This window comes from Anas acuta, chromosome 4, assembly GCF_963932015.1.
Source record: "Anas acuta chromosome 4, bAnaAcu1.1, whole genome shotgun sequence".
Taxonomy (NCBI): Eukaryota; Metazoa; Chordata; class Aves; order Anseriformes; family Anatidae; genus Anas; species Anas acuta.
Window position 1 is genome coordinate 24,894,026 of NC_088982.1, and position 11,939 is coordinate 24,905,964.

General features: G+C 33.3%; 1 protein-coding gene across 2 annotated transcripts in view; it reads left to right on the forward strand.

Moving 5' to 3' along the window:
* Window positions 1–11,939, forward strand: part of SLC30A9 (solute carrier family 30 member 9) — a 38,289-nt gene that overhangs the window by 18,828 nt on the left and 7,522 nt on the right. For both annotated transcript variants that reach the window (XM_068680218.1, XM_068680217.1), the window contains exons 10-17: window positions 178–233; window positions 1,540–1,675; window positions 2,079–2,118; window positions 2,562–2,633; window positions 3,117–3,224; window positions 4,532–4,697; window positions 9,312–9,441; window positions 11,489–11,602. In XM_068680218.1, coding sequence (XP_068536319.1) covers window positions 178–233; window positions 1,540–1,675; window positions 2,079–2,118; window positions 2,562–2,633; window positions 3,117–3,224; window positions 4,532–4,697; window positions 9,312–9,441; window positions 11,489–11,602 — 822 coding nt within the window. The remainder of the gene's footprint in view (window positions 1–177; window positions 234–1,539; window positions 1,676–2,078; window positions 2,119–2,561; window positions 2,634–3,116; window positions 3,225–4,531; window positions 4,698–9,311; window positions 9,442–11,488; window positions 11,603–11,939) is intronic.

Consider the following 11,939-nt stretch of genomic DNA (forward strand, 5'->3'; position numbering starts at 1 on the left):
TATATATGTATACATTGATTATAGGGTTGAGGATTATATTCCAGCTCTAATAAAATTTCAGTAAGAAAGCATGTGTAAATCAGTATACTGCTTCTACTTCTATTTGTCTTTCAAGTTTAGTTGAAATCAAATGTTTCTAATATTTTTTCAACTTTTTTTCTTTTTTGTCCTATGTAGGCACTGTTAGCTTTGGGCATCAGTCAGTCTGCAAGGACACCTGACCCTAGTCATCCGTAAGCTTTTGGAGTAAATAATGGTTTCAGTAATCATATATAGGAGTAAGATGAGTTCTTTGTGCATCAACTTATTCTTTTTAAATGTGCCATTTCATACTGATCAGAAATGCAGTGTTTCTGCTTTTATGGTAGAAAAAAGTAAGAATGCTGATTTCTGCTAAACTGCAGGAGTTTTAGCTTCAGTGGTTTGATGCATGTTATATTTCATGATTTTTGTTGTGGTGTGTTTTTTGATGTGTACTATTTTAATTGGCTTTATTCCTTCAAGTTATTCTGGTCTCATCTGCCTCTTCCAATGGATAACTTAAAGGAATAGATTTTTTTTGTAGATATTGCTCATGTGAACAGCAACATTTTTTTTTAAATAAAACTAAAAAAAATCATCCCTGTCAGCTATTTTCAACAAAGTGCTTTTCTGCAAAGAAGTTACTTGTGTTGTAAGGAGATGTGTTTGACTTAAAGTACTGTTTTTATCTTAGTAACAGGGGTTTTAATTCTATATTCTTACAGCTTCATGAACATTACAAGCTGTAGTCTCCATGATATTTCCTTGCTCTTAAAATGCTTTACGCTTCACATATTTGGGCAAGTTATTATTTCTGCAAGCAATAGTTCATTATATGCCTGATTTACAGAATTAGTTAAGATTTATCTTCATTAAGAGCTCTACAGGTAATTTGAAAAATGTGTTTTTCAAATTTGTCTTAAATTTGTCAAAATATTATTTGCATCTCCTTCCACTCAAGTTTTTCACATCTTCCTTAGTGTTTGTCTTTCAAACTATTGCTTTTTAAATGTTACCGAAGGAATATTCTGTTTGTAGTAGCAGTTAATATCAGAAAAAAAAATAAAGGTACACTTTAGAGGGAAGAGGTGAAGTAATACTACTCATAAAGACTGCAAATGTTGAAGGTTTGCAGTTAACTCTACTACCCAAAGATTTTGCAAGTTTTCTTCTCTTTACATTAGTACCAAAACAAAAATGTAGGCTAGCTGCATATATTTTTTTATAGCCACAAAAAACATTAATCTCCACACAAGAGCTAGTACTGCTGTGTAAAAAGTTTATTTAAAAAGGAAATAAATATCAATGCTTGATTTCTTTGTATGTATTAGATACTATTTTTCAAATACGTTTTTTTCATGTTTTATGTTGGATTTAGCACCTGTATCATAAGTAGACATGCAGTCTTGATAATCTAAGACATGTAAAAAAGAAAAAAATCAGGGAAAAAACTTGTAGATACGTCTGCAGAGATACAGTAGCTTATTGTCCTAAATAATTTTCTTTGTTTTCATCTAGGTATGGTTTCACAAACATGCGCTATATTGCTTCCCTGATTAGTGGGGTGGGCATTTTCATGATGGGTGCAGGACTTTCTTGGTATCACGGGATCATGGGTTTACTCCACCCTCATCCTATAGAATCTCTTCTCTGGGTAAGCTAATCTTGTTTCGTTATTGTACTTTATTGTACAGTGTACTTGATACTGCTGACTTAATAGAAAGTAATGATACCATCTGAAATTCACTTCCTGAGTCAGTTTGAATCCTAACACAATTAACTTAAACCATCCTTAATGACAATGTTTTGAAGACAAAAAAATCTTGTTACATTTTAGCTATTCTTTAAACCCTTTATCTTCCCTTTTCACCTTTTTCTATTTTACATTATATTGCATAATTCAAATATTGGTGGTTGTTTGTTTGGTTTTGGATCATTTGTTTCTGTTTATAGTGTGTAATGTTGTTCTGGAATTGCTGCATTTGGCTAGTCTGTGGTGATGTACAAATATAGATATAACAGTAACCTAGAGGTGTTTTTGTTTTTCTTCTATACAGGCATATTGCATTTTAGCAGGGTCATTGGTATCTGAAGGAGGTATGTAGTTCCAAGAAATATTTTTATTTCAGTATTCTTAAATCTCTGAGGGTATGCTGTGAATAATTACAGTAACAATTAGTCCTTGCTTACACAACAGTAAAGTTTTAAGCTTTGTTGGTGACAATTGTGGTGAACAAAAGAAGTGGGATAACTTTCCTTATCAATCTTATCTAATTAGAAGTTGAAGAATGCATTATGTGAGTGCCTATGTAGAATGCCTTTTTGGCATTTAACTATCAGTGTATGTAACTGTTGTTGATTTTTATGAGGAAATGTATGTAGAAAAGAAGGCTACTTTCTGATTTGTCAAAGTATCAGTTTTCTTCATGATCTATTGCTATAATAGAAAGAAAAGATTCCTCCCTTTCAAAATGAAAACAAGCTGTGTTTTTTTTTTTTGCCTCTAACCATTTTCAACTACTACATTGGTGTTGTTTCAGCTACTCTTCTTGTTGCTATAAATGAAATCCGCAGGAGTGCTCGAGCCAAGGGTCTGTCATTTTATCAATATGGTATGTGTCATTATAGCAGTAAGGTATGTGGTTATTTAAAACAGAATCTATTTACTAGTAGCTGCTTTATAATGGAAACATTTTTGTCTCTTCTTCCTTCCTGATTCCCCTTGTTTTATTGATCTATTTTCTCTATTCTAGTAACAAATACATTTTACAAATTAGGTGAAAACCTGTTGATTTAAGTAGCACTAATTGAATATTTACTGAAGAACTTTTATTTTTTTGGATAAATGCTGCTTTACATTTTTCAAATGTTTTGGAGAAGCTTCCATAATTGTTTTCATAATTTGCACAGGGTTTGCTCTTTGTACTTATGAATGCTTTCAAGAAGTGTGAGCACACATAAAATTTCAGTTTACAACTATATACTTACGGATTATTTTTTTTAATTTGATAGTATTAATATTGCTTATAAAGTGCTGTGCACAATGTAGTAAAGCTAAGACTTCCAAAGCAATGTGATTTTTTTTGTTTACACAGTTGTTCAGAGTCGTGATCCTAGTACCAATGTGGTGTTACTGGAGGATGCTGCAGCAGTTCTGAGTGTGGCTGTAGCTGCTACCTGTATGGGTCTGACTTCCTTAACAGGTGAAATTCTGCCTCAAACTGAGGCAAGCTGAATATTCTTCATGTGCATTATATGAACACAGATTATTTGGCTTATATTGGTTGACTTAAATCTAGCTCTGCTCTTTTCCAGTACTTGCACTGTGTGGGCTTCCAGAGGTTTATGCTGTTCTCTGATCTGATTTCCAGTAGTTTGAATTTAAGATATATAAAATAAAAATAATTTGTTTTTTCATGTCAGTTATTGATGGGATTAAACCTCAAAGAGTACTTGCATGTGAATGGAACTAGTTTCCTTTTGAGCTATTTTACTGGACAAGCTAAGACATTTTAAAAGTATGTTTATTATAGTCACATATGTAAATGACTTAGTGGTATTACATAATTTGAACTACCTTATTCGGTGGCATGCGGCCCCACATGTATGTGGGGAGGATTTAAGGAGGCAGTTTTTCCCTTCTTTTTGCTACATAGTGGTGTTAGCATTATCTTCTTATTTAATAACTGTTCCTGAACAATTGTGGCTAAATCAAGTTGTGCAAGATGGATGATCTGTATGGCAACTGATTCAAAGTCTGTCTTTACACAGTTAAATTTTATTAGATGGAAGATTAGTTATTTGCCTCTTTCGAGGCTTTGACTTTTTTTCTAATTTTTTTTTTAAATATCTTTTTGTGTTTGTGGCTTTCAATGAATTAGTTGCAAGTTTTTTAAACAAAGACTTCTGTATAAAAACTAATTTCATCTCTAGTTTCCTTCAGAAAGTTAAAAATACAGTACTCCTTTTACCAATCTGAATTTCAGTAAATACATGTTTAACATCCATACAGTAAATACTGTATTCCAGGAATGGTTAATAATTGCAAGCATTTGAGTTGGTAGGAAAAATCATGCAGGAGGTCTGTTCTGTCTTCCATCAAAGTAATGGCTATATAATTATTTTTATAAAACAATGTTGCTTTACTGATAAAAGAGCAAAGACTTTTAGTAGTGCTACTACCTGTGTTTAAATTTATAGAATTTTATGTTCATAAATTTAAGTCTATACCTGGAAACCCAAAAAAACTGAAGACTACTCATCAGTCCTGCAGGAGAAAGGAGAGTATGATGTTTTCTAGCTGAGTGAGAGGAGGTACTTGAGATCTTCTTAAGATAACTTTTTTTCTTCTAAATTTGTGTCCCTCGGTAGTAAATAACTGCTAATACCTAAATCAAAACAAACAAAAAGCAAAACAAGACACTCAAACTGTAGTACTTTCAGTGTGAAATCTGAATTATCTGGAATGTTTTAGAAATGCTCTCAAACTAATTTGAGGTGTCTTGTTTAGGAAACCCATATTATGACAGCGTGGGGTCTCTAGGTGTTGGAACTTTGTTAGGAACTGTGTCAGCATTTCTTATCTACACTAACACTGAAGCCCTGCTGGGACGATCCATTCAGCCTGAACAGCTGCAGCGACTTACTGAATTACTGGAAAGTGATCCTGTAGTAAGGTGAGAATCTTTATAATTCAAAAACTCTACTAAGAACAGCAAAAAGCAGGAAAATAACATTTGAAAAAATAGTTCAAGCACTTACATAGGAGAAATCTGGTGAGATTGTTTTCAGTTTTCTATACTGGGATTTTTAGACTTAATTATTACTAACTTCTATGTTAAAAATGTAATAAGTGTATGCTCTTACCTCTCATACACTCCACAGCTGAAATGAAATTGCATATATGTTCCAACAGCTACATTAATTGCCAGAATTGTCGCATGACTTATTGAGGTCATGACAAATATAAAAGTAACTTCAAATACATGAAATGCAAACAGAAACAATGCCACAATGTTGCTTTCTTAGCTTATAATACTTAAATGTTTTAATATGATGTTACTGTTAACATTCAGTGTATGGGATTCTGTTACAGCTGGCAGTGAAGTGCTGCAGTAGTGTTCTAAGAGATTCTGCATGCTAGATGTTTACAGAATGAATTTAGTGCTAATTTCTCTTCCTTTGGATATCTGTAATTTGAAATAACAAACTTATAGCTCATCGTAATTCTGAAATCTTGTTTAAATGCTTTTAAGGAGCTGTTTTAGATTACTTTAACGTTATTAACCTTAATTTAGAAGCAAAAACATTTTTGTTTTCTTCTTAATCTTTAGTCAGAAATATATTTCCAAGTAAATTGTCTACAGGACTTTAGTTCTTATTATTATTTGTGGTCATTCCCAAGTTATGGGGGGAGGGGGGGACGATGACACCAAAATTAGCTTCTTTCAATAGTTCCTGAATTTCATATCCAAAGTACACAGATTGTTGGCTCTTTCTTGTCCCAAGCTGGAATCCTGAAATCTTTCCTGTCCCAGACACTACTTACATTATACTCAGTTTTTTAGGCAGCTATAACTTATGAACAGAGCAGAGTTAGTTCATCTCCTTGATGAAAGCATTTTTGTAACAGAAAATAACTTAATTTTAAAGAAGTACATAGGATAATAACAAAGTGAAGACTTAATTAAGGAACTGACTATACCTGAGTTTTCAATGCAATCCTCCTTTTTGCAGTTGCGTCTTCTCAAAACAGTCCTCTTGTTCTTTGAGAGAAGGTTTGCAATCTTTAATTTTATATGTTTTCTGCAAGATATGAAGAGGATATATGTGAAGGAGAATCGTTTAGTATTCATCAGAAGATATTTTAGATCCAAATTGACCAAAGGATCCACAAGCTCTGATTTTTATTTCCCCATGCCATCACCATTCATAATCTACTATTCTGTCAATAGATTGTCTGAACATCATGTTCCACTGCTAATTATAAATTATTTGATTCATCAGACAGTACTAACTGCTATAGTACTAAAATAAATGATCTCTCTTGCTAATCTTTTTTCAGCTAAAACTTGAATTTTTTTTTTAACAGAGTTTGTTTGACAAGACCTACATTTACTAAAGCCTTAATGACTGACATTAATGCTCTTACTATATATTTTTTTCCACCTTTTTCACTATTTTGCCTTTGGTTGTCAGGTGAAATTGTCTTTAATGAAATGGATCATCTTATTTGTAATTCTTAAATTTTTGCACACTGTTAATCTTTTTTTCCCCACTCTCATTAGTGTTGCAAGATGAAAAATTAATTGGCTTTCACAGTTATTCCTAGTTCTTCTGACTGTCAAATACAAGTTACAGAGCCTGATGAATTAGAAACATTTTTTTTTCTTTTAAATGTCCAGTATGCTTCTTGGTTACTAAGAGAAGTGTGGTTTTTTTTTTTTTTTTTTGTACTAGTTTATTGTTCAGCCTTTTTCAGATTAAGATGATGATGCTTATTACATGTTTCTTCCTACTTGGTGTCATTAGTAGCAATTCTGTCATTTCCATCTAGTAGAAGGCTTGTTTCCAGGTTATCTTTTGTTTCTGCTATCCTTACAAACCAAGTTTTATTTTCTTTTGATTTTATCACAGTGATTGCCTTTTTCCATTCCTGTCAGTTTCCTGGACAATTTGTTTCTGTTTTTTAAACTCATTTATTTCCCATTTCTTTTCCTTTTGCTTAATAATTTCTAGCTGTAGCCCTTAATTTGTGAACTAGAACGGTCTTTCACAGTTATTCTTGGCTGCAAAATTACTTGATTTTATTTTTTGCTACGTGAACATTCCATTTGTAACTCTTGTTCACACATTTTGGTGCCTAAATCTTTGTGTTGAGTTTAACTGAAACGTTAGGAGGTTAAGGTTTTGGAACTGTGAGATAAAATATATGACTTGGTACAGACTGTCCTCATCCTGTTTTTATGGAATGTAATCATGGGCCCCTAGGCATCAACTATTTTTGGTGACAGTTTCATCCTCAGTTTTAATTAATTGTAAAAGCTATTAGGTAATTGTGCTACTGTACTGTTGTAAAATCTTTTTTTTTTTTTAAACACGAAGAATTACTACTGATGGCTCAAAACTCGTAATTTAAACTTCTTGACAATAGTCAAGTGTGAAACTTGCTTTTTTCCTTAGTTTGAGTTCACAGCCTGTTCTAGCCACCCACAAGCTTTGTAACTTAAGCTTTAGCTGGTATGCTTGTATTTGGAATTGTGATTTTCTCCCCTTGACTTACGGTCTTATCTTCCCTGGGCAGGTTATGAGCAGGTAGATATTTTTTTTCTGCATTTACAGAATACGCATCATTCCACTGAATTCTGTTATCAAGTTATCATCTAATTAGGGTCTGACAGATCTTTTATCTTCTTTCTTAGCTCTTGATGTATCTTCAACATTTTTTAATCTCATGGATTTGAATTTCCTTCAATAACCCTCATTGAAACACATCTGTTACCTTAAATACCCTCTTGTATGAGAAGATGGTTTGATACACGTTAAGTTAACTCCAGTTAATACCATTTTGATTTGGTAGCGTCCCACAATATTGCTGTACAAATTTGATTGGAGCTGGAAATTCTTTATTGCTACCAGTAAGCTGATAGTACTTCTAATCTGCTTAAATATTTGCTATGATTTTTTTCGCTGTATCTATATTTAGTTCATTCTATTTCTATTTTTTTTAAAAAGTTCTTGACACACGAAGAAATAGAATTAGAGTATTATAAGAGAATTTCCACTAACGCTTTCTGTAACTCATCATCTTAAACTTCTGCCTCCTGTTCTCTGTAGGCTGCTCTCTGTAGGGAGAACAGGCTACTTCAGAAATACTTGCCTTCTGCTTTCTCCCTGCACCTCTTGTGAAGTTATTTCTCATTTATAAGCATTCATATGGGAAGCAACCTTTCTGGTTGGGAAGAGAAAATTTGCTTAGGAGAAAAGGGCATGCTAATTCTAAAGATGCTGTGAAATTGCACAATTTAGTAAAACAAATAGGGAAAAAAATAGTACTTCCTATCATGTGAGCTTTATTGCTTTGTCTAAATGTTACATTAGAATTTAAAAATTTAATATTGAATTTTTCTGTCAATAAAACATTCACTGGAACTTTGTCTGCAGTTGACCTCAGATATTTGTTTTGCTCTTTTGCCTCAGAAATGTTGGAATAAAGAATTTCAAAATTTTGAGACTTGTAATTTATGTCCCATATTTTAGTCTCATTTTTTTTCTGGCCTTGATGGAAAAATGTGGAGACTTACTATGCAGTGGCAACTTTAAGTTCTACTACTTTTAAGGATAAAGTAAATTTGTGTTAATCTAATTGGGGGGGGGTGTGGGGGGGTGGGGGGAAGGAAATTACACATCACGATTTTTATCTAGCAAATGGGAGCAAATGTTGCTATAAAGAAACAAAAGTATTCACTGGTCCAAAGTACAAATGTATTGCAACATCCACATTCTAGCATCTGTTAGATCTGTTTTGAATAAACAATAATAAAAAGTTTTTGCTATATACAAACACCCGTACTGTGATTAGTTATGATCAATAACTTAATATGATCAAAAATGAGTTCCAAATACAATATCCGCAACTTTTTCCTATATTAAGTATATAGGAAATAGGAATAATAAGAATGGGAAATTCTCCAAATCATATCTTTACAGACTGTGTAGTTATCTAGGAAAGGATGCTTTTGGAATTGCAATGAGTCCTTCCAGTATCTGGCTATGTATCATTGTTCTTTATGTCAGAATTGAGGATACTTGAAAATTTTTAAGTAGTTGTATGTATTTTTTTAAATGCAGAATAAATTATGTTCTAGCATAGGAGAAAGAAAAACAAAAACAAACAAACAAAAAACAAACAAACAAACAAACCTGTGTAGTAGCAAATAAATTGAACTTAAAGGCTTTTTCCTTTTTTTTTTTTTTAAAAACACTACTAATCTAGTTCTGCATCTACCTTGTTTCTTGTAGTCTCTCTTATTGTAGCGAGCCCTTCAAGGACGTGGGATATTTGTGTTGGTGTAGCAGGTATCTGTGGAAGAGGTGCAACTAGTTAAATAAATATAATGTATTTAATGGAAATGTGTGGTAACAAAAAGAGAATATGTTAGTCAAAGGCAGTGACCTTTTTAAAATTAATCGATCATGTTACTGTATCAATATTGTTAACGCCAGAAGTCAAACTAGCTAGTTATTTACTTTGTGGTGTTCTACTTTTCTTTAAAAATTCTGCGTTTCAGAGCGATTCATGATGTGAAAGCCACAGACATGGGAATGAGCAAAGTGAGATTCAAGGCAGAAGTAGACTTTGATGGGCGGGTCGTTACTCGTTCTTACCTGGAAAAACAAGACATTGAACAGCTGCTACAGGTATGTTTAAACAAAATGATTTTGTTACCTTCAGCATTTCATTTTGCTTTCTAACTTCAAGTATGTTTAAAAAAAAGTTTTTTCAAGACTTGAAAATGACTTCTTCATTTCGAAGGTTTGTAAATGTCTTTACTTTGTGGTAATGTGTTCCGAACACTGTGCATCTGCACACAGAATCGTGTTAATGTGCTGCTGAAATAGAGCCGTTATAGAAACAGGCTTAGCAAGGCCTGGGTAGGAAGAAGGGCAGATTTTTAATTCAACTTTTCACTAGAAAATGCAGACTTGTCTAAAATCATGTTATTAAGAACATAGTTCATCAAATAAGTATTTATTAAGTTGCAAGAACTCTGGTTAAAACTAGAAGCCTGTCACATGAGAATAAGCATCTGTTTTGGCAGAGGCATTCACTTTGGGTGCTGAAGATGCAGTTACGGTTTACAGGTCCTGCCATTCAGACTGGGCTTGAGTATAGATTGCTTGCATCACATGACTTAGCATTTTGACAGCATTAAACATCTGTGTCTGTCTCCGAATCTAGAGTAGTTCAGAGAAGCTTTTTTTTAATCCCTCTCTTCAGTACAGAAATGCAAAACCCCTCTCAGTTGAATTTTACTTGGCAAAGCTATGAAGTTTGAAGTAAAGAATTATTTGTCTAAACTACAGAGAGTTTTAAGTAGGCAAAATGTTTTTGCTTATCCATCTGTTTTCACTGGTAGCAATTTCTTATACGCATCTGTATGCGTAGCTGTAAGATTTTTCTTTGCTACCCTTTCAAAATGAAGATTAGATGTCTGCATATTATGTCTGTCCATTAAACATGACTTAGCAGTTATCTGAATTTACATTTAATTACTGCAAATTTTTAAGCCATTAGTCAGTGTGTGAGTTTATAAAAAGCACAGTCCTTTAATAATAATAATAAAAGATGTATATTATATAGTGCAATATGTGATTTGTGTGTGGATTGGATTTCAATTTAATATGTTTTTGGAAGGAACAGTGCTATTAAGTTTGTGTAACTGGGGCAATGCAGGTTTGCTTGATTTTTTTTTTTTTTTTTTAAATTGCTGAGTCCCAGTTCCTTTGTGTCCTTGCTAATTTTTGTTCTTTACCCACTATTCCCTTCCCTTGCATAGAACCTTCACTGTTTCTTTTCTTGGTTTGGTTCTAGATTGACAACTGCTTCATATACAGGTCATTGTAGCTCCATGTAGTAACCCTGTGTCAGTTATCAAGCCAACGTTGAAGAAAAGCTCCTTTCAGCAGGACTCCATCTTTCATAGTCAAGGGCAGACATAGTGCTTGCCTTTTGGTGTGCATTTTTGTTTTTTAAATAACCGGCTTATCCTGTATTGATATCAACACTGCTTATTCTACAGGTGTGAAATTTTATGAGTTGAAGTGCTGTCATTCAGATTAATCTCATTTATTTTGCTTGTTAGACTTGCCCTTGTCTTAGTCACACATTAGTGTGGTTGGGAGACATATTTTAAGCTCAATCAAGTACATTATTAGTCCTTTCAGTTTTAGAGTAATGGGACAGAAGAGAAATTGATGTTGTTTTGTAGTTGTATGCACAAGACAAATTGTCTATTTGATTATTATCAGTCTATTACCAATAACCTATTCGTCCTGCGTTGCAGCTGTTATCATCTAACTGGTGACAAAGATATTAGAGGGCATAGGATGGCTTCTGGCCGGCTTGGTTCTTGGTGTGAGAGCTGTAAGGAAAGCTTATGATAACATGGTGATACCTTCTTTGGTGCTTCTGATGTCTGTTTTTTTAGGAGATGAGGAGTGGATGTAGCCTCCTGTCTTTCTTAACCTTATTCTTTCAGTTTGTTATGCACTTGGTCTCCTAGTCTTAGTTCTTACCAACTGTCTTTGAGGGTTTTTTTATATTGTTGAGCAGCAGTATTTACATCATCATTCACAGTAGTGGTGGATTTTAAGATGAATTGATCACATGGTACCCAGAATAAGTATTTTCCCCTCCTCCCCCTTTCTCACCTTCTCAACGTCTTCAAATTTGATTTCTTGCTAGGAAATTCAGCAAGTGAAGACCCTTGAAGAGTTAGAAGCATTCATGCTTAAGCATGGTGAGAACATCATTGACACACTGGGAGCTGAAGTAGACAGACTTGAGAAAGACCTAAAGGTAAAAATTAGCTACTTAATAGGAAATGTTTAAAATATATCAGAGTATGCAATACCATAGGTTCTACTTCTTGTGATTATGCTTGTAAACATAAGAAGGAAAAAGGTTGATGATCTTAATGCCAATTTTCTTGTGGTTTCACTAACTAAATTCTGAACAGCAGCAAACCCTTTGCCTTTGATCCGTTTTGCATTTTGGTCAATTTTATACTATTGCATAACACAGTTTCCATGAAATGAGAACTAACTGTTCCTCTGTAAATGCTAGGGTATTCTCAGTGTCAGGTTATTTACATGCTGTTGAATTTTGTTTTGGTTCTAAAGTAGCAAATTTTTTT